This window comes from Typopeltis vanoorti, chromosome 20 (assembly GCF_054136105.1).
Source record: "Typopeltis vanoorti isolate ZY-2024b chromosome 20, IOZ_Tvanoo_1.0, whole genome shotgun sequence".
NCBI classification, from domain to species: domain Eukaryota; kingdom Metazoa; phylum Arthropoda; class Arachnida; order Uropygi; family Thelyphonidae; genus Typopeltis; species Typopeltis vanoorti.
The window spans coordinates 5,993,809-6,020,993 of NC_143568.1; the positions used below are offsets into that span (position 1 = coordinate 5,993,809).

General features: G+C 34.9%; 1 protein-coding gene across 1 annotated transcript in view; it reads right to left on the reverse strand.

Annotated features, from left to right (window-relative positions):
• LOC150095208 (cilia- and flagella-associated protein 44-like) overlaps positions 1–27,185 on the reverse strand; it is a 214,616-nt gene that overhangs the window by 6,638 nt on the left and 180,793 nt on the right. Inside the window, exon 8 of the mRNA XM_090410620.1 lies at positions 20,091–20,205. Coding sequence (XP_090266746.1) covers positions 20,091–20,205 — 115 coding nt within the window. The remainder of the gene's footprint in view (positions 1–20,090; positions 20,206–27,185) is intronic.

Consider the following 27,185-nt stretch of genomic DNA (forward strand, 5'->3'; position numbering starts at 1 on the left):
GTACTTTTGCAAAATCTCTTCCTCCTGTACATAAATGGCCTTCACTCTCTCCCTCTCTCTCTGAACACAAATTCTATGCAGAGCTTTGTTGATGACATTTCATTCTATTTCTTCTTCATTTGGATAACTCTTCTTTGGATATGACAGAAACATAGAAGTCAGTCAGGGATTATTAATACTAATGCAATTCATCAACATGATGAACTTGCCATACATCTTCTTCTTTGAGTGCTATCTCTTATCGGAGGTCGGCGACCACCTTGGCAAATTTTGAGCGATCCTCAGCCACACTGAGCAGTCACTCAGAGTTCATGACAGTCCACTGTCTGATGTCTGCCAGCCAAGATTTTCTTTGTCTTCCTTATCCTCTTCTTCCATTTATCTTCCCTTTTATAATCAATTGAAGTATCCTATATTTTTCATTACAAAGTAGGTGACCGAGATACATCTAAATTATGTAAAGAAAAATAAAGCATTTAATACAAAACACTTATATATCGTAATGAGTATATCATTACATTCTTAGAGTGAACAGACAGAAAGCATGAGTAATTAAAGGAAGTGGGAATGAATAATAACAAATGTTACAGATTGCTTTCTGTTTACTGCTCTCTGGAAAGTGGCATGATACTATTAGGAACCGGTGGGAACTTGAAACAAGATTTCAAGTTCTCACAGGTGCATTCACACTAACAGGCTGTTTAAGTCAACCAATGCCAGTTGAATTTTGTCATTTGTCATGAGTTACTGTTTTTGATTTCTGGGTTTCATCTGTTTTTCATGCATGAAGTGTGAACTGGTGAGTTTAGGACACCAATATAGACAAGTGTTTAATATACAATTTTCTAAAAATAATTTATAACTTTTTTTTTGCCCATATTTACAAAGGGAAACAGTGTTGGCGATCAACTGAATGTCTCACTTTCTACCAGAGCTTTTGTGGATTGTATGGTTGTAGTCAAAGAAGGTAAGCATCTTCCTGCCCTTCCAAATTTACTATTATATTTACACCTTTGTGTACTTCAATATACCAACCAAATATAGCTTTCTCCTTCATTATTGTTTTCTAATATATTATATTTACACCTTTGTGTACTTCAATATACCAACCAAATATAGCTTTCTCCTTCATTATTGTTTTCTAATATATCTGAAAACAAACACATTGTCCCTATTCCACAGATTCGGTTACAATTAATTGATAAATTAAAGTATTCAAGATTATTATATAATGAATTGCAGTGGACCAATTAAGATGAGTGCTGATTCTCTATGCACTTTTAAAATTTTCATATGTTGATAAAAATGCAATCATGCCATCAAATTAAGTTGAATTTTATAGCACTGGTGGTATAAGCCACACGACAGCACACCCAACCAAAATGAGCATGTGATACCACTAATATATATATATATATATATATATATATATATATATATATATATATATGTATGTATGTATATATGCATGTATATGCAATTCTTACATAAATAGTTATATATATATATATGTATGTATATATCAGCGGAGTAGCATGCCCGTTTCGGTTGGGTGTGCTGTTGTGGGTTATGCAACCCGCACTTTCACGTCAATTTGACCATATGAATGGCCGTGCATCAACAGAAAATTTTCCGGGGAGGGCAAAGCATGGAGACAAATAATTACATCAATAAATTTTTATAATTATTGATTTAATTAAATAATTACATCAATACCTCTTTTAGCATTTTTGATGTAATTATTTGTCGATGTAAACTATAAATACATAATTCTCATTTTACATCGATTTTAATGATCTTTAATTCTTGGAAAAAAAAAGCATTCAGAATTAATACAGTTTTTAGCACAATTTCATATATAAAAAAATTGCCCGGCATATTTTTTTAAAAATCAACTAATTAATTAATCCCAAAATCCTAAACTAAATTATTTCAGTTTAAAAGCAAAAAAATCATAAAGCTAACAAGTAAAATAATATTAAATTACATAAACTTACCTTTCCTTTTAAAAATGTATTTTTCTGTTTAAATTTGTTTCAATTTAAATTTACAATTCACACTTCACTCAGTGACTCACTAGACACAGAAGGCAAATGAACTGGTCTCTGTTCACAACAGTAATGAAAATTTTTTTCACAAATCAGAAAAAGATGAACCATAAACAGGAATAATTTTCTTGCAGCAATAAAACACATGTTCTATGGCCACCCTGGGCCGAAACAGGCCAACCCATAATAAAATTTTAAGACAGACAAAGCATCTCGGGGTCAAGGGTGTAAAATTACATTTCTCAATCACTTTTACAATTATAATTTGTGGAATTTTTTATTCAATCCCAGGAGGAAGTGCCCCCCCTTAACTTTTATGACTATACATGAGGTTGATATGATTAAGTAGTGTGAAGATTATATATCATTGTAAATCAAGAATGAACGAGTAACCTATGGATGACTTTTTAGTTATTTTGACTTACCATAATGATAACCAATCCAAATAGTTCAAAAAAGTGATATGAAGATTACACACATTTATATGTGTGTGTGTGTGCGTATGTGTTGAAAATAACAGGTGGCTGCATTTCAATCTTAGGAAGTGTTATTACAGCTACACAGTTCTCATAACCTTTCCACTACATGTTAATCCATATAGTCAGGGCTGTCGGCAGATTAGATCATGCCCTGAGGCAACAATTAAATATCGCCCCTGATGATTATAAGACAAAAATATAAGAAAATCTCCACTTGCTATTTTTTTTTATTACAAGAGAAACATTAACGCAAAACAATTACATAATAATATTAATTAATTTGCTCTAAGGGGATATCGCATAATAAAACTGTTTATAAGCGCTTCTAAATTTAAATAAGCTATGTCCACCTGTATCGATATAGTTCCTAGACCAACCAATCTTTCTTGGGTCATTGCTGTTCACAAATAATTTTTAATCAGTTTAAGCTTGGAAAAACTTCTTTCCACACTTGCTATGCTAATAGGAATTGTTAGGGTAGCGACAGTGCCTACTGCAATATGGTTGAATGAGCGCCCTTATTAAGCTGCGCCGTGTGGTGGACTGCCTCTATGCTACACTCTGTCGACAGTACTGCATATAGCTAGCCATCTCTCTCTACTGATAAACACACAAATGTTGCTGTGCAGTGCCATTAAAAGAACAAAGTTCACACAATTCTGTGAACAGCATGGGGGGTGTTGTGCAGAAGTTGTAACAGTAAATATGGCAAAACTGTGTAAATCACATGTGAATGAGTATCCAATGTGTGGTTGTCTTCTAGTCTTGACTTCACATAATGATGATTTCACATGTTTTTCTTATATTCTTCTAGGCCAGGGGTTCCCAACCTTTTGGTTTCCTAGAGCACATTCTGAAATACTGATAGGGAGACAGGCACCATCTATTTTTTCAAGCAAATTTTTTGAATTCGTTTGTTAAATGAATTCAAAAAATTCATTACTTAAAAGTTTACATTATATAAAAATTTAAATATATGTATGTAAGTTAGTGTGATCTTTAGCATTCCATTTCATTGGCCAGTGCTTCATAATTAGGAGAATATGATGATATTCCAGTTCTTAAACTGGAATGAACAACTTCGAATGCGCGTCTACTTTACATTGTATGTGTTTAATATTCGTCATGTGTCATTACCGCATGCGTCATATAGCATGCCATGAATTGTTGTGTAATTATTTCAAACTATACGGCACACGGTTGAACAGCGGTGGGCATACACAAATTGGTCGACTTGCGCCATGGTGCCCGCGGGCATAGGGTTGGGAACCCCTGTTCTAGGCTGTTAACAGTTCCTCCATTTAAATAAATCTAATAAACTAAGGTGATGGAACATGGCATTTTATGCACCGCTAAATGTGATAAAGGATAGAAAATGGACAAGGGCTGGATGCATATGCATGATTTAAAAGTGGTATAAAGATATTTATAAAGATTAGCAAAACAAGTGTTCTCTTCCAGTTTAGCAGAAAAAAGACCTAGAGGAAGACCAAGATATAGGTGGATTGATATGGTACAAAGTGCCTTAGAAGATAGAAGTATAAGATCTGATAATGTTGGAGTCTTGACAGGTAATAGATTGATTTGGAGGAAAATTGTAGATAGGAAGTTAGTGATGATGTAAGTTTTTTCATGTAGTACTATCATATCCTGTACACCTTGAGGGTACATGTCAGGAATTTGATGATGATAAAGAATACTAGAAAATAGAGCTACAAAGGCTTCCATTTGGCAAATGAAACATTTTAAGTTTCAATAACCAGGATAATGGTGTTTCACAGGGCATTGAAAGTAATTTTCAACTTGGAGAAAATACTGATAAGAACCCTATTCTGGTATGGATACTTAGATTTGATGTTTAGTGAATATATATATGTCTACAGATAATAAATACTAACTAAATTTATTTAATTAATAAATTATTATGCCAATATTTTGCCTGGACACGAAGGCATCTTCACGGGCCTGAGAACTGAGTTCCATCACCACACCTGTAGAGGGTGTCAGTTAGGACTGTAGGATCCTGCCATTCATATTCAGTCTGTGTCTGCTTTCTTACCAATGTGCCAGGGTGCAATTCTAGCTTGCCTCCTCCTGGTGCACCCTGAGTCACACTAGAGCTAGAGCAACTGGCGGCCAGACCATTGTGCAATCTCCTGACCATATTTACACATGGGAATTCAAAACCTTCACAATGGTTCCTCCCAGAACCAGATAACAAGGAACATTGGACATAGTATCCATATCTTCCAGTTAAATGTTGAGGGTATTAGCGCATCAAAGTGTCAATATCTTTCTAAACTCCTATGAGATGAAAACATCGATCTACTTCTTGTTCAAGAATCAGATATCGAATCTGAAGACCAAGTTAAATCTAGAGCAATAATTCCTGGTTATGATATTCATAGAATAACATACATTTACTGCTATGGCAACATAACATATATCCGAAATGATATTGAGAATGCTGTGCTGATGACCTCTTCTACTGATGACGAAATCCATAAGATCATTGTTATTAGAATAGCAGACATCACGATTGTGAATGTGTATAAACCACCTACAAACACTTGGCCAAATGATGTTCTACAGATATACCCCCCCCCCCTCATCCAACGGTGTACTCTGGAGACTTTAATAGTCACCATACTTCTTGGAAATATGATTGGAATGATCAAAATGGGGAAACATTAGTTGAATGAGCAGATCTACACTGTCTCCACTTGTTTTTTGATGCCAAGGAAAAAGGCACCTTTAGAGTTCGGAATTTGAAATTTGGAAGAGTTTGGAATAAGATATATAACCCTGATTTGACAGTTGTCTCTACTGATAGTGAAAATCAACCTTTACAGGTCTCCAGACATATTCTCAAGGTTTTTCCAAACAACCAACACCATCCCATCTTAATGGAATTAGGTACCCAAATTCCAGTGATAACATCATTTCCTAGACCAAGACGGAATTTCCAAAAAGCTGACTAGGAAAATTTTACTGTGGATCTAGATGCATGTCTTAGAAGAATTCTCCCCAACCCATAAAAATTATACACGATTCACTGGAGTAGTCATAGAGGTGGCAAAAAGATATATCCCTCAAGGCAACCGAAAAGAATATGTGCCCGGATGGACTAACGAAAGTGAATCCCTGTATTGGGAATTCCTCGAGAGTAAGGAGCCTGAGATGGCAGAAGTACTGCTTCATAGTCTTAATGCTGCTCAAAGGGAAAAGTGGATCCAATTAACTGAGAACATAGACTTTAAACACTCTAGCAGAAAAGCCTGGTCACTATTCAAGAAGCTCGGCCCAAGCCCCTTTATATCAAAGAAATCTTCACCTGTCGACTCAAATCAGATCGCTGCTCATATTGTTTCGCTTTCTAGAACCCCCTATAGACAAAGAACATACTAGAGAGGTAAAACATGAATTAAAGGCTATGAAAGCTGTAATTCAAAAGAACCTACAATTCTCCTTGTTTTTTTATTGTGAGGAAATATCTTTGGCGCTTCAAAACATCAAAACAAGGAAGGCTGCTGGATTCAATAATATTCATAATGAATTCCTGATACATTGTGGTTGGCCAAATTCTTTAGCTACATACTTGAGAGTGGTTGCACCCCCAGGGAATTTAAAAGGACAAAAATCATCACTGTGCTAAACCCTGGTATGCCAGCAGACAGAAGTGAAAGCTATCGCCCCATAGCCCTTTTAAGTGCAACCTACAAACTGCTGGAGAGACTGATTTTGAATAGGACCACTTAGTATTTATTATCTGCAAAAATTCTGGAATGTGTTCCAATATAACAAGTGGGGTTCAGAAGAGATCGTACCTGCACAGATCAGGTCCTTAGCTTAACAGCTTACATTGAAGCAGGGTTTCAAAGATGCTTGAAGACTACTGCACTCTTTGTTGACTTGACAGCAGCCTACGATACTGTCTCATCCCATGTAAAACACTGGGGCACCTCATAAACAAATTATTATGTGATCGATATTTCAGAGTGGTAAATGGGGGAAGTATCAGTAAATAGAGGGTGCTTAAAAATGGGGTACCACAGGACTCAGTGCTAGTACCACCGCTTTTCAGTCTTTACATTGCAGACATTCCTGAAATAGTTAGTAGAAAGTCTGCTTATGCAGATGATTTAGCTTTGGTAATCAGTGATAAATCTATAGAAAGAACTGAAGAAATATTGATAAATGATATGTCAGCCTTATGGCAGTTCTATAGAAAATGGAGATTAACACCAAATCCAGGTACAACTGAATCTTCTTGGTTTCATCTTAATAATAGACTTGCAAATCAAAAACCAGAGATATATGTTGATGGAACACTAATCTTGTTTTATCCGACACCTAAATAAATTGGGGATAACCTTGGATAGAAATCTGTCATATAAACAACATATGATTAATATCACTGCTAAAGTACGTACTAGAAATAATACAGTTCAGAAGCTCTGTGGTACTACATGGAGCTCAAGTGCCATAACTCTGTGCACCACTTTGGGACGAGCCTACAGCACAGCAGAATATGGTGCCTATGTCTGGCTTAATAGCCACCATGTCCGCAAATTAGATGTTCAACTTAATCTCACTATGTGCTTAATAATGGGTTGTATCAGGGTTGTATCAGAAGCACACCCTTACAATTGCTCCCCATTCTGAGCCATATTTCTCCTCCAAAACTGCGATGACAGGAAGCTCTGCTTCATGAATATAAAAGAATCCTAAATAACCAAAATCTTCCAATACATGAGTTTATTCTAGATGTTTTATCTGATAGATTAAAATCCAGAAGACCTGCCATTAAAACCACCTGTAATCTTCTTAGTCAGAATGCCAGCTCGATGAATAAGTGGGATGCACTGTGGACTCAAGCAGTATCACCTGAAATCCATAGTTACATAAATATTCTTCAAAAATCATCTGGATTTGGCATGCCCAGGAATATATGGAAGACTGCTAATAGCATCCGTACAGGTCATGGTGTATGTGGAGACTTACTATCAAAATGGGGAAAGATACTGAATCCCCACTGCCCTTGTGGAGCCGAGACCCAAACCATTCGTCATATAGTTCAGGAATGCGAGTTAACAGCATATCCAGGCAAACTAAAGAACATTTTTGACCTATCCCCAGAGGTGATCAATTGGATTAAAAATCTAAATGTAAAAATATGACTAAATTTTTGCTTGATGCTTGTCATATATTTAATACCTGTATTTTATCTGCTTGTTTATGTTTTACTTCTTATTTATAATTTTATATATTGTATCTTATCTATATTCATATGTATTTTATTTTATTTCCTTTTAACCATGTATATATGCCATACGATAAATAAATAAATAAATACCAATGTGCCTGCATGCACGTGCTCAGTGTTTGTATCCATGAAGATGCCTAGGTGATAGAGACAAAATATTAGTACAATAATTCATAAACTAAATAAATGCAGTTAGTATTTATTATCTGTAGATATGTGTTTATTCCACTAAATATCAACATGATCAACAAAAACCATAAGTGGTAAAAGACTTTCAATGCTCTGTGGGAAGGGATTTTTTTTATGACTGCAATACGATATGAAGATGATCATGCAGCAATTCAGCTACTTTTTCAGATCTGCCCTAGATATAGATGATAAGAAAAAATAGCTTTGTTTGCTTATATCATGAAAGGAAGATGAAGGAGGATACAGTGGTGATGTAGTATTTTATCTATTTTAATCAGTTTCTATAGTAAAGTGTAATTTTTGGATGCTGGCTCTTTAAATGCTTTAAAAATATGGCTTTAAAATCTATCTATTAAAAATGTACATATTAGTGGGGGTCACAATGTATATGGTTTATTTTTCCCTAACATATAAAATAACCAGAAAAAAGTGTATTTTTATTGAGAATGCTGGTTTGAAAATTAATAACCTTCTCTCTTTAAACTCAAATCCTATTCCTAACAGCATACTGTTGATGAATGTAAAAAATATAATAAATTATATTTTTAAATATAATTTATAAATATTTAATAAATATTAATAAATTATAATATTATTTCTGGAAAATTTTCCATGCTATTCCTCTAAATTAATATTAATTTTATGGCTATTTTGCCTATTTTTCTTTAGAAGTACCCCTTGTATAATTTCATTGGCTCTTTAGTCAATTTTGTTAAAGCATTATTGAAATTTTAGAGATGTAGATAGAAGAAAATCATAAGGAAGGAATAATTTTGGACATACCTTTGTAGGATGTTTTTTTGAGCAGATTCAGGCATATATTGATGAACATTTATGTATCACTGATGAGGTATAACCGAAAGGAAGTGGAGGGGGGGGCTAGTTTTGATGTCACCTCTTTATTTACCAATGTGCCACTTATAAACACTCTTGATTTCATCGTCTACATTTCTCCTTTATATCTTTTGAATCATTCAAATTCACTATTTATGCAAGTTACTTTACATGGGGAGGAAAAATCTACAAACAGATTAATGGTACTGCTATGGATTCACCCCCTCTCACCTCCTTTAGCAAACTTTTATATGGAACACTTTGAAAACAAAGTACTTACCACAGCTACACAAGTCCCTAGTGTGGCTACACTTTGTAAATGATGTGCTTGCCATTTGATTATTTCCAATTCTTGGTTTAGAGATACTTCAGAGGAGCAGAATCTGTGTGCTCTGGTTACTAATGATTTAATGATGCCAAATTTTTGAGATGGATGATGATGAGTAGAAGAATCATGAATGTAGCGACCTGAAAATGTCATCTTGCAATAGACAGAAGTAGAGATGGAACTATCTTCTTTTCTTTGGATGTGTAAATCCAGAAAGGAGATACCCTGGGGAGATTCTTTTTCTAGTGTGAATTTGATGCGAGGATGAAGGAGGTTTATTTTATCTAGAAATAGGTGTAGTTCTTGTTTGGAATGACTCCAGACAGCAAAGACGTCATCAACATATCGTAGCCAAATTTTTGGTTTGGGTTTAACCGTGAAAATCTTTTCTTCAAGGTATTCTCGAAGTTAGGGATTCTATCCCTAAAGTATGGGAAATTGTCGTACAAAATTGTATAAAATAATTTTTAAATATGTTATATTATTTTAATGTAATCTATTTTTTTTTTTTCCCTCAAGATATATTTTAATTTAATTCTACAACATGCTACTGTAGGCATATTGGGATTCCATTGTAATCACATGCTCTAACTATATGTTATTCCTAGTATTGTTTGAATTAACTGTACTGACGATGTCTTATGATACTTAGGATGAAATATTTACTTATTAAAACTTATTACTGTGGTTACGTGTGTTTGTTTAGTCATGAATTACCCACAGGTTTCATTGTACAATAAATATTCCAATCTGTTGCTAAGAAATTCTAGGGATGTTTAACCAAATTGTTCATGCATCCAGACTTTAGGAGGATTTTATTTTATTTTTGTGGACAATGGATCGACATAAAAAAAAAAATATGTACGAGGTGGTATCAAAAAGTTTCGAGACTAGCTCTGTTTATGAGAAATTACTTTATTTATCTATGTTTACACACTATCACCTTCAAAACAGTCCCCTTGCATAACAATACAGCACTCCCAGCATTCCTGCCACATCTGGAATGTGTCCTGGAAGTCTTCTTTTCAAAGTGTGTCAAGCACCTTCTGCGATTCGCACTGGATCTCTGCAATGGTGTCAAAACGGTGATGTTTGACCTAGATCTTCATCTTCAGGAAGAGGGCGAAGTCTGCAGGAGCCAAATCTGGAGGGGGGTAGGGGCGTGCAGAAGTGAGATTATGTTGTTTCCGGCGAGAAACTCATGTGTGAGGAGAGCTTGGTGACAGGGTGCATTGTCGTCGTGGAGCAATCAGTTTTTCGCGTGACACAGATCCAGTCGCTTCTGCTGAATGTCCTCCCTCAGACGCCTTAAAACCTGGCAGTAGAACTCGCTATTAACGGTCTGGCCCTTCATGGAGTTCACACACTCATTGTGGAAGGTTCATTCAACTGATTACATATTTATTATTATTATCTGAGACCTTCAGGGAGTCAAGGACTCATCGAGGTAGGCTATAACCTTCCCTTAAATTCATTCACATTAGATGTACTCATTACTCCTAAAGGAAAACTATTCCACTCACTCACTCACTCACTGCTCTGTGAGAGAACCCAGTTCTTAACCCCTTCTTCACTGTAAACAAACTTAACTTCCATGGATGCCCTTGTGTTCTCTCCCAACCTTCAATATTAAAAATTTCATCAGATGATATCCTATAATATTTAAAATAATAATATTCAAAAGTTTATAGACCACTCTCATATTACCCCTCTTTCTTCTGTTAACCAGAGTCTGTAATCCACATATTCACAATCTGTCCTCATAATCTAAATCATATAATCCCAATATAATCTTTGTAACTCATTTTTGCACCTTTTTCACAGCTTTTTATTCCCTTTGAATCCAGGACACCAAATCTTACACGTTCAATTGTGATTATCCTCCGAGTTGTATTTGCAACTTTTGCTATGTGACCTTTGAACTTTAAATTCCTATCCACCAATCAAATCACCTCTTTTCCTTCTATCCACAAAACTCTGCAATCCACATTCCTTCGACCTTTCTCCATGGACAACATTCCAGAGTCCTGATATTGTCTTATTCATTCATCTCTGGATACCTTTTCAATGTTTCCACATCACAATGAAAACCAGGTGACCAAATCTGAGCACAATAGTCCAAGTGAGGTCTGACCAGTACTTTATACAGTGGTACAACCACCTACATGTTAGTGTACTTCTTATCATAGCAGCACTACAATGTGCAGCCTTTGTAACAATAGCAACATTTCCTCTAAACTTCAATCTACTGTCGACCATAACTCCCAGTTCTCAAATCTCTTCAGCTCTTCATTCCAATTATTATCCTTATTAACACTTCCATCCAACTTACGTTTACTAAGGGAAAAGCTAGTTTCCATTTTGAAATGCTCATTACACTTTTTACACACATTAATGCTCTCCTTCTTTTCATTCACCTTAACAGCACACAAATCTTTCACTTTTTTTGATGTATACATAAAACAATTATTGCAATGGATCTATTGAGAAAAACACAGAGTAGAACATGATTTTCATGCTCAAGTTTTCCTCCATGCTATAGATGTGTGCTTTCTTATGGATACCATTTTCAGAAAACAACAGGAGCACAAACAAATAAAATCACAACAACAAACACACTTGATGGCTAGCATAAATTGATAGTGTCCATTTAGAACTGTAAATTAATGAAATATTACAAAATATACAGTATTTCTTTAATTTAAAGTGAGTGTTCATGTTTGAAAGACTTTTTATCTATACAGTAATTGAAGACTTCAATTTTTACACTCTGCAAATTATAACAGGTCATTATGAAGATTTCATTTAGTATGTGACATAAATTTATACTAATGCAACCATTCAAAATTTGAACATTAACTATAGATGTTTATAATTTCTTGATCTTCTAATTCATTCTTATGTTTCCTATTACTCCTTGTATTTGTACTTTTTCATGTACTTATTTTGTATACTTTATGTATAGTTCCTTTGTGTTCTCTTCTAATTTTCTGCAATCTCCATTGTATGATTTTTTTTTGTTTTCCAATGATTTCAGTTTTCTGTATTTACATATTAGTCTACTTCTATCATAGCAGCACTATGATGTGCAGTAGTGTTGCCAAATAAAAATTACTAAAAACATCTAAATCTTTAAAAAAAAAAAAAAAAGGCTAAAAAGAGCTAAACAGGAGTTAAAAATAAAAATTTCAAGCTAAAATTTTAAAAGCAGTAGCCGATACTTTTAAGTTACTTACTTTATTCAAGTAGAAGTGATACTTGCATATAAGTGGCTAAATACATCTCCCATGTGGTCTTCATCCACGTTTTCACTTAGATTTTCAGCTTTATTATATGTGGCCATCGTTCCAATATTACTCAGTGTAGATGCTGATAAATGATAGTCTGTACAGCACTTCTTGTTATGCTTGGGCCATACTTGACTGACAAAATAGCTGTCAGCATTGCCAATTCCATCTTGTTTCTTAATTTAGTTTTAATTACATTTGGCAGTATTAATAAATTTATTGCACACTGAGCAATTTCTTTAAATGGATTCATTTCAGATGCATCTTTATATTCTTGTACTTCAGTCCAGAATAGCTCTCAGTGTTTTCTATATTTGTTCATTTATTTAAGTGGATAGTATTGTACTGGTATTCAGCAGCAGCAACATCTTTTTCTGTTTTCAGCATTATTTCTAAGATGGGAGTAACAGGTTCTTTTATATGTTTTGGTGTACTGTCAACAGAAAAAGAAGACATCATTCTTAAAATATTCAAGTTTTCAGGCAACCTTTGCTTAAGCTGTTTGAAGAGACCAAGAAGAAACTGTCTAGCTCTACTTCTAAGATTTTGCTCATCATTTTGCGTTATTTTCTTTTGTATCATCAACTCTGAAATTTTCTTTCAAATCTGTAATCAAGATTTGGATTGGGATCCAAATAGTCATCAATCTCTGACTCTAGAGGGTTGACTGTGGATGATGGTAGCACTAGCATATTAGCAATAGAGCTGTATCAAACTATCAAATTAGAAAGGTCTTCAAATAATCTCATCTTATCGGCACTGTTAGATTCGGAAATATTGTTAATTTGCTGAACTTGAACTAGAAAAGGATGCAAAAATAAAAGGTACAACAGATTGCTTTCATTTTTGCACATCTCCCACAAAATTTGAGCTTTGTAACATTTCTCAGTCACACTCGCGACTTCGAAGTGAGTTTTTAATTCCAACCACTGGTTGAGAATTCTGTCTACTGCAGGTTCAATGGACAGCCACCTTGTTGCACAATTGCTTACAATTTTCAGAGGAGCATAATTTTTGTTGATAGTTTGATACAGCTCTTTGTATGCTGCTTGTCTTGAAGAAGAATGTGAAAACCACTTATATGTTTCAGCAACTAAAAATTCTAATTTTCTTGGGAGAGATTCTGCACAAGTGTGAGACATTGCCAGTTGTAATGAATGGCATACACATCTAATTAAAATTAAGCAGAGAATATATGCCTTCAGTTCTTCATAAATGTTATTATTGAAATCAACCATAACACTGGCGTTGTCTGTACCAATTGCAATGAGATTTTTAATGTCCAGTTTCTTGGTCAACAGCTTTTTTTTTTTCAGTGCAGCCACAATACCACTAGCATCACACTTTTCTAGAAGCACCATGCTCAGAAATGTATGCATAATTCTGTTGAATTTCTTGCTATAATAAATGATGGCCATTCCTAAAATCTTATTCACTCTGATATCATTCGGTCTATTAGCAAGCTGAAATTTTCATCTCCAATGTCCACAATTAGATCTTCTTCAAAATGCTCACTTAGAATATTCTTTACAATTGCAGAGCACTTAGTTCAGTGCATTTTTACCTTTGGCATAATTTGACTGTCTGGGATGATGTTTTTGCAAAGATTTACTAGATGATCGCAACTGTTGAATGATGAGTGACAACAAAGAAATAATGCTAACCTACCTTTAAGGTCTGCAGTCTCATCAGACTTTTTCACAAGCATATTTGTAATAGGAACAGCCTTATATGGAACTGCAGCAAGATGTTTCTTAGTTTCGCTATGCTTTACAAGCTGACAATATTTAGCAGCTATATTACATCTGCCAAACTTACACTGGCATTTTGTAGCGTCACCAGGAACTTCACACAACCACTCCCTCCTAAATTTTTGCTTGTAAGCTTTATTTTTCTCTTTGCTCATTTTTGAAAAAGGTATACACTTTTTTACTGCAATGAATTATGATCAGTCATTGAAAACTTCCCACTTGCTATCATAACTATCAAACAGAACACTGTGCAAAGACTAACTTGTAGTGGTGCCATCAACTTCAAGGTGACCAAATGGCAGACTGTTGGGCCACCTGACTGACTGACTGACGTCATCATGCATTTTAAACGTGTACGATGCTCGCACCAAATGTACAATACAATTCCTTATCAAATGCGAACATCTGGAAAACTTTTAAAAGTTTTCTTTAACAGTAAGTTATAAAAACAACTAAAAAGCACTGAAACTAGTTCTGATGGAGCTAGATTTAGAGTTAGGTGCTAGATTAAAATTTGTGGAGCGAGGGAAGAAAAAAAAAAAAAAAAAAAAAAAGAGCTAGATCTAGCTCCAAAAGAGCTAAATTGGCAACACTGATGTGCAGTCTTTACAACACTTTATTTACAAACACTTTACAACACAATATTGCAAGTGCTGTAAAGATTTTGATTGCAACTTGGAAATATATAAAAGTATGAAATATATGAAAATATATGAGTGCAACGTGGAAATATATATGAAAGATATTGTGATCTATATGATAAAGATCCATTTTAATCAGAAACTAATGATCAACTTATAAACCCACAGTCAAGAACCTTATATGCAGATGACCGGGCAATAGCTTATCAAGTAAAATCCTTTGATGACATTGAGAAGCAGCTCACACAAGAGCTAGAAACCCTTACAATTTACTATAAGGAAAACCAACTGAAACCAAATCCCAGTAAAATCCAAATGTGTCTTTTCCATCTCAATAATAGGGAGGCGAGGAGAGAGTTGAATATAGACTAGAATGGTGTTAAACTGGTCAATTATCCAAATCCAACTTACCTAGGTGTTACACTAGATAGGACCCTAAATTATAAGCGACACATAGAGAAGACAGTAGCTAAAACTCAAACATGTAATAATATTCTGCGCCGATTAACATCATCTGGGTGGGGTGCAAATCCACAAGTACTGCACACCTCTGCACTGGTGCTCTGCTTTTCGACAGTCAAGTATGCTAGCCCTGTTTGGGAAAGCTCATCACATGTCAAAATTATCGATAAGGTTCTTAATGAAACATGTCGGCACATTACCAGTTGCCTTAAGCCTACAAAAATTGACCATCTATATTCACTGTCTGGTATTGAACCTCCTCACATAAGAAGGACTACACAGAGTAAATATGAGCAGAAACAACTAAAAGATGAACAGCATCCTTTGTATGCCATTGATCATGGACTGTTGGTTGATTCCATAAAAGCTACAAGGTCAGTAATGTGGCAAGAACAATCTCCAGAGGCTCTGAACTTAAACTAATCTCTTCCTTCCAGCTTACATCTTGGCTGGCAAAGATGGAAGACATTGAATAGACTTCTTTTCAGATTGGGCAGATCAAAGCAGAATATGGCCAGATGGGGCTACACAGACAATGACAGCTGCTCATGTCATGAAACACAAACCATGGATCATCTTTTGCAATGCTACTTAATAGACATTAATAATATATGTACCTGAGAAGATTTAATGCAGTGTAATGAAACAGTTTTAAGGTATATTAATCACTGGATGAGTGAAATTTGACATTTTATGTTTTTGCTTAATATTTCATGCAAGTGCCATTTTTGTCTTTTAATGTATGCTTTTAATCCCAATTCTTTTAATGTCTGTTTCTTTAAATGTATGTGCTTAATCATTTATATGTATGCTCTTACATTTTCTATAATTCACACACAAAATAAATAAATAAATAAATAACAGCACTATGATGTGCAGTCTTTACAATACTAGCAATGTGTTCTGTAAACTTCAATTTACTGTCAACCATAACTCCCAGATCTAAAATCACTTCAACTGTTGCCTATGCTCTACCACTCCATTCCCATAGTTATCCTTATTAACTATTCCATCCAATTTCTGTTTACTACCAGCAAAACTAGCTCCCATTTTAAAATGCTCTAATCATTACACTTTTCACACTCATTAATACTCTCCTTCTCTCTCTCTAAACTTCAGCCTACTGTCAACCATCACTCCCAAATCTCGAATCTAATCCACTTCTTGCAGTACCATACCATCAGTATATTACACAGCCTTATATTTCTGCACTCCAAAATGTGACACCTTGTATTTATTAATATTAAAACCACAATGTGCCCCCCCGCACTTGTTCAAGACAAAACTTGACTCAAATCTCAAAGTAAATAATAAGTACATTATTATTATTATTATTATTATAACGACACATTACATTATTATTATGAACACCCTCAATGGAGTCAGCACTCTCATCATAGGAGGTTCATTGAACTGACAACATGTTTATCATACCAAATCTTAAAATTCTTGACACTCCCTACATTAACAATATTTTGGTAATGCATTTCATTCACTCACAATTCTCCATGTAAATAATCTGCTCCTCAAACCCCTCTTCTTCACCACAATCTTACATAACTTTGCATTCTCCTGTTTCTATAATCTCCTTTAGATTAATCTGATAAAATCCCTCATTAACTTATATGTCTCTATTACATCACCCTCTTTTCCTTTTATCAACCAATAAAAGCATTAGTTTCTCTGCATTGTTTCCACTTCACAATGAAAAGCAGGTTACCAAATCTGAGAACAATAATCCAAGTGTGGTCTAACCAGAAATTTATACAAAGTCACAACCACCGCTTCATCCCTACATGTTAGTGTACTTTATATCATGGCTACACTATGATGTGCAGTCTTTGCACCACTTGCAATATGCTCTCTAAACTTCAGTCTACTGTCAACCACCACTCCCAAATCTAGAATCTCATCCTCTTCCTACTGCATAGTGCCATCAATATAGCATACAGCCTTATATTTCTGTACTCCAAAATGTAACACCTTGTACTTATTAATATTAAAACTACAATACCCCCACCCCGCTTTTTTCCAAGACAAAAGTCTACTGAAATCTTCCTGAAAAGAATTAACATCAGCAGTAATACTTATAATTCTTCCCAACTTTGCAGCAACAGTCAACAACTGAAGATCCCTAGTTAGTCCACATGATATATCATTTATGAAGAAGTTAAACAGCAGGATGCCAAGAACAGAACCCTAGAGCATGCAACTGGTTACTCTCCTTTTTGGAGATACTGCTCCATCATACCTGACTTGCTGGTATTATTCAGAGAGAGAGAGAGAGAGAGAGAGAGAGAGAGAGAAAGAGAGACTCTCTGATCCATTTAACCAATATACTATCCATTCCCATCCTTTGCAGCTTGTACACCAACTTGTCAAGTGATAATCTATCAAATGTTTTTGCAAAGCCCATATCTCCATATCACAGTATATGATTCTTCCTTAGTGAACATACTCATTCTTCTTCTTGGTCAGTTTCCTCATGTCTGAGAACTCGTGACCCTAGCCACATTGTCTCTGCATTTCTTTCTCTCTTTTGTTACAGCAGTGGCCAATTCCAAAGTAAGTCCAGTGAACTTTTTAATCTGGTCCAACCATCTTTTTCATGGGAGTCCTCTTTTTTTTTGGCCTTCCACTTTGCCGTGGATAATAAGATTTTCCAGGTTGTCATTTTGGCATCTTGAAATACCCATTATATACTCCTCCTTATCATAAAATGCAAGTAAATTGCTAAAACAGGAAGTTCTCTTTCAAATCCATACTGACCATCATAAAAAATACTATGTCTATCAACCCAATCTTATATTCTATTCGTAACCGATCTCTCCAACATGTTTGATTACAACTTTGGTTATATAGATTGGTTTATATTGGAAACTTGTGTCCTAGAACCATGCTTGTGGAGTGGTACTATTATAGTGGTATGTCATCCATTCCCATAACCTTATTAACATTTAACCCAATTGACACCTGACAGACTTGTGGTTCTTTCATTTCCAGTTTCCTTATACTTGCCTCCCTTCTACATATTACATGGTATCATTTACACCAGTGTGATATACGATGATAAAGTGCTCATTCAACATTTTTAATATATCTTTTGTAGCAATCTACTACCATGACTATCTACCACCATATACCTGACATAATTCTTCTTCTTCTTGCTTGCCATAAAGTGGATGAATTCCCTTGAATTATCCTTGGCCTGATCAGCCAATCTCCTCTCATACTGCAACTTTTCTTTGCTTACTACACTAGTCACTTTCCTAGCCTGCACTCTAAACACTTCATGGACACAATCACCATCAACTCTCTTGTACCTCCTCGATAACATTTTACTCTTACTCGATTTACTCGCTTAACCCTTGGTATGCAGTCGTACATTGCTTGTGTCAGATATTGCCTTTATGAATTCCGATGCACTTTCAACATCTTTTCTGCACAGCTCATCTACCCAGTGCGTTGATGCTAGTTGATGCTAGACAGAGATTCCCATAATCACCCACCTTATAAATCTGCATTTATCCCTTTTTGACAGTAACCTTTACTTGTTTCACAAATTTCCAAACAAATACCTCATGATCATTTTCACCAACTGGTGGCAGTGTTAATACTTCATTAATAACTGCATCTTGTGAAGTTATCACCAAATCCAGAACACTAAACCCTCTAGTTGCTTTAGTCACATGCTGCTTAAGATATTTATCTCTCAGAAATTCACCAAACTCACTCTCCTTGTTCCCATACACTATCTCCTTCTTCCATTCTATATTTCTGTAATTAAAGTCTCCCATCAGGATCATCTTCTTTTTACATGCACCAATTCACTACACAATCAATATTCTTTACATTCCTTGGCCTATAACAGCATCATGTTAGATATACTTAGCATCATCCAAATTCTGCACATATACTATCAATTTCCAAACTTTGTGGACACAATTTCTCTGCAATGATTAACAGTACTACCTTCTTGTTTTCACCTTCCTATCCTTCTGGAAATTGTATATCCTTCCCTTTCTACTCCCAACATCACATCATCCTCAGACAACCAAGTTTCACTTATACCAGTTATCTTTGGATCAATGCAATAAACCAGCTCTCTTATTTTGAATACTACTTATATTTGTACACAAACATAACAGTCTCTGTATTTTTGAGGCCATTCTACCAGTGCCAACATTCTTTACTCTAGCTGCTATACCACACCTGTCTCTCTTCAGTCTGATCACTTCCTTTTCCCTGATCCTGACTCTGAATTCATTTCATAACTATCTCATCCTCACACTTATGCATTCATCACCTTGTCCTGCCACAACCACATCCATTTTCCTCCTGTTGTACCACTTCTTTAGCTGTGTTGTCCTTTTTTCACAGGTATCCTATGATTGTTAGCTGCATTATAGGGAAAGTGAATTCACTCCTTCAACAGCAGCATACAGTGAAACTTTTTATAGCGAATTTCTTTTAGAAACGCATCTCCATGGCTTTATTTGAGACTTTTTGGTACTTTTTTTTATTATTTTTTATTATTGTCAATGAGTTTGTTCTAACTGTTTTGGTATATTGAGAGCCTATTGTACTAGACACTAACCTAAAGCAAAGACTCAAGGATGGCTACTATCCTTCTTACAGCTAGCAATCACTTATTGTTGAATCAATATGGAATTATATAAAGAAATAGAGGTGACTGGGAATCTTACATTTAGCTAATAAATGCTGTCAAATATATGCAACTTTATTCTGAAAACATGTATCTTATAATTCAAGAAATACATTAAATACTAAACATTCTGACTTACAAATTTGGTAAAAGGAATATCAGATGCTGAAAATGGAGATGATGTATGTTTATATTCTGGAGCATTAAACTTGTACACTAGTATGTTTTTATCCTTGCCAGATGTTACCAGCAACCTGGAGAGAAAAAAAACATCACAATTTAAAGAGTCATACAAGAAATGTCAAAATAATCATTTTTTATACTTTTTTTTTTCTAAAAAATTTAGAAACTAAAAAGCTGTAATCGTATTAGAGATTCCTTTCATGGATCAATATGCTGTGAGTATATTTTTATTTTTTAATGATTACAATAATATATTACCAAAGATTACAGTCATCTTTTATATGGCAGTCTAATAGACCTAGACCAACAGAAGAATGGAATGAAAAAATATGGTGGTCACATATTTCTTCTTTCCATTAAATCTTGTTTTCAAACACAGATATTTGGATGCACTCTAGCTTTGAAAAAAGGAGAATAAGGGAGGGATGAAAGATTGGAAGGGTTGTTGCTACTGAGAAGTTTAAAAGAGGGAGATTTGATCCCACTTGGAAAGTTTCTTGGTCGAAAGAGGTTATATATATTTATCTAATCTTAACTAAGTTTCATTCTAATAGCATAGTTCATTTTCATGGAAAATCTGTGCCTTAGACAAAAACCATATATCTATTATTGTGAAGTGCTTGATTTTTTGGAGATGTTTTTTTCTTTTAGTACCACGCAGAAGGTGCACAGAGTTACATATCAAGAGTTGTGGAGCTGAAAGATACATTTTAGAAAACATACAGCCACAAATGATTTATTTTTTCTGGATTGTATATAAATACATGAGTGTTTGTATATTTTCTTGTAAGAGCCATTAACTTGCTTGTGTAATTTTAATAACTATGATTTTGTGACTGAAAAAAAGAGAGCCAAAAAGCCTCCCTTCGGCAATGCAAAATTATTCAAATTAAGTGGATATTGAATCCAACATTATTTCAAAGCTGAATAGAGAAACTACAAGAGTTTCATGCCGAATATAGAAACTATAAAAGTTTAGTCAGATCCAAGCGTAAGCAAACCTTTTGTGATAGTGGCAACTTGTAGTAAAGGTGGAGTAAGTTCTGATCACCATCCTTAGTATTTCCAATAATGTAAAACATCTCCTAGTCCCAGATGTGCATACTGAGGTTGAAGTGATGCAGAACTTCAATATCCACTTAATTTGAATAATTTTGCATTGCCGAAGTAATTAATTTGAAGCTTTCTGGCTCTCATTTTTCAGTAATTATTGGTGCCTTCTGTGATGTGATACCTTTTTTAGGAACTCGTATGGTAAAGTCTAAGTTCTGCATCACTTCAACCTGTTTGAATAGTGATCCCCCCCCCCCATAATGTATAATATCATACATGTATGCTACGAGATGTGTTTTACATTATGGGAAGTACTAAGGATAGTGATCAGAGCTTACTCCACCTTTACTACGAGTTGCCCCTGTCATGAAAAGTTTGCTTATGCTTGGATCCGCCGAAACTTTTATAGTTTCTATATTCGGCATGAAACTCTTGTAGTTTCTCTATTTCTCTATTCGACTTTGAAATAATGTTAGATTCAATATCCACTTAATTTGAATAAACTATTATTTTTATTATAAATATACCGTAACTGTACATTATGCAACTGATGCATATAACAATGGCAGGCAATTTCAATAAGTCTGATTTTGTTTGCTGCAGCATGTGCAAAATGTATTCCCTTTGCAGAATAAAAAGATTTGCTGAAGGAAAGTGGTACTGGTGGGTGCATTCATCAGAAATACTTCAAGGAGTGAATGCTAGAAGTATGGGAAGAGAAAGAAGAATAATAGTAGAGAGCTGAATAATGAAAGATGAGGGAGTAGAAATTTGAATCTTTGTATTGTTGTTGCAAATAAAGTCACAGACTGAAGGATTGACAGCAAGAATGACATGGTGGAAAATGAAGAGATTAACCAAATGATAATGAGAGAGAGACAGAGAGAGAGAGAGAGATAGCATGCTTACACATAGTTCTCCACAGAACAAAATGTGAGATGGAAGGACTGGAGAAATTACCAGTGATTTGTATGGCACAGAAGTGAAAGAATGAGGAGATGTGAGGAGAGAGAAAGCAAAGTATGATAGAGCAAAAGAAGAAGAACGAAGATCACATTTTCACTTGATAATACATTAAATTAAAGATGCCAAGAAAGTATATTACTGTTTAATCTTTTATCCAAGTGAAGCAAACAAAGTTTGTGAAGTATTTTCAGGACTAAGTTATTTAGATATTGAGGTTAATGGCAATTAATTAATTAAGGCACTTAATCTGAAGTCATTAGCCTCTATATACAAGTAGCCTACTTTTGAAGATACTTCACATGCAAACTTTGTTTGTTTTACGCTTAGATAAAGTATTAAACCAATAATGTAATTCTTGGCATCTTTAATTTATAGTTTTTTCACTTGGTTATAATTAGTATAACTAAGTGAAAAAAACTCTCAGCAATCAGCCATAATCCAGAGTATTTTAATAATAAGGTGTTAGACCTTTTCCCTAATTGAATATGGGAAATATATGATTTTTGCATTACTTTAACCTTGGTATCTCTTCTTGGTCTGGCTCCCATTGATGATATTTAATAACGTTTGTCTTCAGGCTTGCTTGCTTCATTAGGAATAGAGTAGCTCAGCTCAGTGGTGGATTTTTGCCTGTTATGGAGAAAAGCCACTGATCTGAGCAATTCAGATCAGGAGTGATGAGTTAAGTAGTGATCTTTAGAGTCACTCTGTGATTTAGAGGGATCTGTGATTTAGAAAACTAGCCGTTTGGCTTTTCATCTTAGTTATAAAATATAAGCACACCTTTATGGCATTCGTATAGTGAAGGTATGTTAGTTCTTTTCACTAGGTTTTGATATCTTCCAGGTCTACCTACTCATTGATGACACCTCAAAAAAAGGTTGAAACCGGTCTGGGTAATGACCTCTCCTCATAATGTAATGACAGTATTACATTTCCTAGGAGCTGTGTTTTATATTATGAGAAAATATCAAGAATAGAGAGGGAGCTTGCTCCACCTTTGCTTCGAGTTACCTTGGTGTTGTACTACCAAGTGGTCACTTAAACTTGGTTTCGCCGATAGTTTTTCGGCATGAAACTCATAGATCATAGTTCTCGATCTTGATTTTCGCTTACTGGTTATAAAACAACAAGGGATTTTTATCCCCTTAATTTCTAAATCTTATTTATTTGTAGAATTTTTGCATAAGTTTCATAGGGATCTTTAGAACAGAATTACGAATGGTAATTAAATGAGCACAGAAAATGCTAAAAAAGTGCCTAATGTACATCATCATCATCAAATTCCTGCCATGTACCCTCAATGGGTATACAGGATATGATAGTCCTACATGAAAAATTTACATTATTACTAACTTCTGATCTACAATTTTCCTCCAGATCAGTCTGTTACTTGTTAAGACTCCAATATTATCTCATCTTATATTGATGTCGTCTCAGGCACTTTCTACCGTATCAATCCATCTATATCTTGGTCTTTCTCTGGGTCAATTTCCTGCAACCCTGGCAGAGAACACTTGTTATGCTAATCTTTCCTCGTCCATTCTGTTTAAATGACCATACCACCTGAGATTAGCTCTGCTAACGCATTCTTGGATGCTGAAAATGTCAAGTTCTTTCCTAATATCCTCATTTTTAATATGATATTGCCATTGATGCCATCTGTTCCCACCTATAATCTTTCTCAGGAATCTCATATCTGCTGTCTCTAGGGTCAAGTGTTTTACTTCTGACCCAGCTCTCAGATCCATAAGTTAAAACTGGTTTGAAGTGTCTTGTATACAGCTAATTTAGTGTTCTGACTAATTTCTCTCTTATTCTACATGAATTTATTCAGTTGACTTCCTACCATACCAGCTTTGTTCATTCTGTTGTCTATTTCCATATTTAATTTACCATCTTCAGTAAAAATTGTGCCTAAGTAGTCGAAATGTTTTTCTTGTTCCACTGGTTCTCCGTTCACAACGCAGTTGACATTTTCAACGATTCTGCCTATTTTCATTGTCTTTGTCTTTTTATTGCTGATCTCATACCATATCTATTACAACAGTTATTTAATTTAGTCAGAGAATCTTGCAGACTTGTAGCGGATTTATTGATAAGTATAACATCGTCTGCATAAAGCAAAGAACTAACATTAACATCTCTAATTTTGATATCATGTCTAATAACACTTTCGTTCATAATGTGATCCACATAGATAATGAATAACAGAGGGGGATAATGTACATCCTTGACTCACACCAGATTTAATATTAAACCATCTTCCTGTACTTCCTTCAATTCTAACTGCTGACTTACAACTCAAATAAAGACTAAGTATTGCTTGATATAATGCCCCATCAACACCATATAACTGTAGCGTATTGAATGGCTTCTCTCTTGGCACCTTGTCATATGCCTTTTTTAGATCTACAAAACTTAAATAGAGATCTTTGTTACATTCCCATGATTTCTCAACTATTTGGACTACATCAAACTTGTTCTTCACCAAGCTATTTTTCCACAATTCTTCTCAACTGTTTCTCATGTATACCAGCATATATCTTACCAGGAACACTCAGTAGGGAAATACCTTTATAATTCTCACATTCGGTTTTATTTCCCTTTTTATATATGGGTGCTATGAGAGCTCTACTCCAATCATCAGGAATTCGTCCCTCTGTCAAAGTCTTCAGAACTATGCAGTGCAGCCACTGCAAGACTTTTATACCACCATACTTCAGCATTTCTGGTCGAATATCATCTGCTCCTGCAAACTTTCCACATTTAAAGCCTTTGATGGCTTTTTCTACTTCAAGTATGTGTATCTATTCATGACTGTATGCCTGTTGAGTGTTTTTTACCACTGTACTATCAGTGCTTGTTTCATTTAGCAATTTCTCGAAGTAATCACAGTCATACCCTGACTTACGTGAATCCGGAGTTACGCGATTTCTTATATGTACGTATTCCCATCCCGCTTCACACCTCATCACTAGTTGTATCTTTCAGGCGCTGGCCGCATTCGCCAGTGTCGCACATGCTGTGAACAAGCACTGACTTGTGCTTGTGACTATAAGTTTGTGACTATAAAAATCATACATGATTTTTATAGTCACAAACCTTGCGATTGTTTAATGTTATTTTCTTGATAAAACTTTTATCACATAAAAAATAATAATGTCATCCAAAATAAGCAAGTCCAATTCCTCTACAGCTAGCAAGAAAAGAAAAACATTTGCTTTGGAAACAAAACTCAACATTATTAAACATTTCAAAGGTGGAATGAAAATTTGTGAGTAGTAAAGAAGTTCAATCTACAGGAATCCACAGTAAGAACAATCATAAAAGAAAGGTTTAGAGATTTTGGAGGACATAGAGTCTAACAAGGAACGAATTGTAGCCACAAGGCAAGGAATAAAAAAATCATTAGCTTGCTATGAAGAAATTTTGGTGACAAGAAAAAGACATTATGCCGTCAGACGAATCTATTAGATTTTATGAAACCATCGAAATCGAAATAACTTTCTTTTTTTTATGTAAGAAAAACTACAATTATGATTATATTTCTTAAAAAAATAGGAGTTTTTGTAAACCTTTGGTCCAAATTGTGTGTTTGTATATATAAATTACATGCAAATTATACCGAGTTACGTGAATTCGACTTACGTGCTTTTTGTTGGTCCCACCTACCGCGTAACTTCGGGGTTTTACTGTGCTCTGTACTTCAAGGATATCTTTTTCTCCAGTTTTCGTGTCACCTTTATCATCTCTAACTACTTTCACTGCACTCTTTCCTCCATTTCTAAGATTCTTCAACAAGCTCCAGAATATTTTGCCAACTTCTTGATATTTATTTTCTATGTTCTTGCCAAAGTCCTCCCATGACTTTTGTTTAGCTAGTTTTACAGAGTGTTTAGCTTTCTTACATTTGTCTCTGTATTCTCTAAGAGCACTAGCTGACTTATTTGCCAGGAACTTTTGATATGCTTTCTTCTTTTCCTTCATTGCCTCTTTAACTTCTTGTGTCCACCATGGAGTTCTGATTTTTCTATCCTTGCAGACAACCTCACCACATGCCTCCCTGGCTGAATCAATCAATGTTTTCTTCAAGGCTTGCCATTGAATCTCCAAGGTTTCGTTTCTGTTCTCAAACTCTTTCATTTTTTTTTTCAATAATCTTTGTGTATTTTAGTCTACAGTTCACATCTGAGAGCTTCTCAACTTTTATTCGCTTTAAAACTTTCTTACATGTTACTCTTTTCAATATGAAATTCAATTTTATCCTGCTCAAGACTAAATAGTGATCACTTCCAATTTCAAATCCTCTGTACACTCTGGTGTCCTGCACCAGGGAGAAAACATCACTATCAACAATAACATAGTCAATGAGACTTTTCTTATTCCTTGCCCCTTCTCTCCATGTGAATTTGTGCACATTTTTATGTTGGAACATGGTGTTAGTAATAACCAGTCCATGTCCTGAGCAGAAATCCAACACGTATTTGCCATTGTTATTAGCTTTGCTCTTTTCTACAAATTTTCCCAAAATATTTTTGTATGTCTGACAATCATTTCCGTCTCTGCTTTTTAGATCCCCAACAAGGACCAACTTTTCCTTTTTCATTGTGTCAGATGCTTTCTCTAAAGCCTCAAAAAATTCCTCCACTTCTACCTTAATAGAATGTTCTGTGGGACCACAGGCACAAATAAGTCTCATTGTACAGTTCCCCATTCTGATATTTGCCCACATCACTCTACTTGAGACTGCCTGCCATTCAAGAAGATTAGCCTTGTATTTAGTGTTGAACACAATGGCTACTCCTTCTTTTCCTTGGTTGTCATTGCCTGAATAGAATATTTTGTATTTATTGCTCAGAAAGATCTCACCAGTTTTTGTCTTTTTTGTTTCAGTCACCCCTATTATGTTGATCTGGTACTTATCTAATTCCTCAGCTAGCTCCATTTCTTTGCCATTCAGGCTTCTTATGTTGATAGTACCGATCTTTAACTCTGGTGATGTTGAGTTGGGGTTTGTTTTCAGATTTGT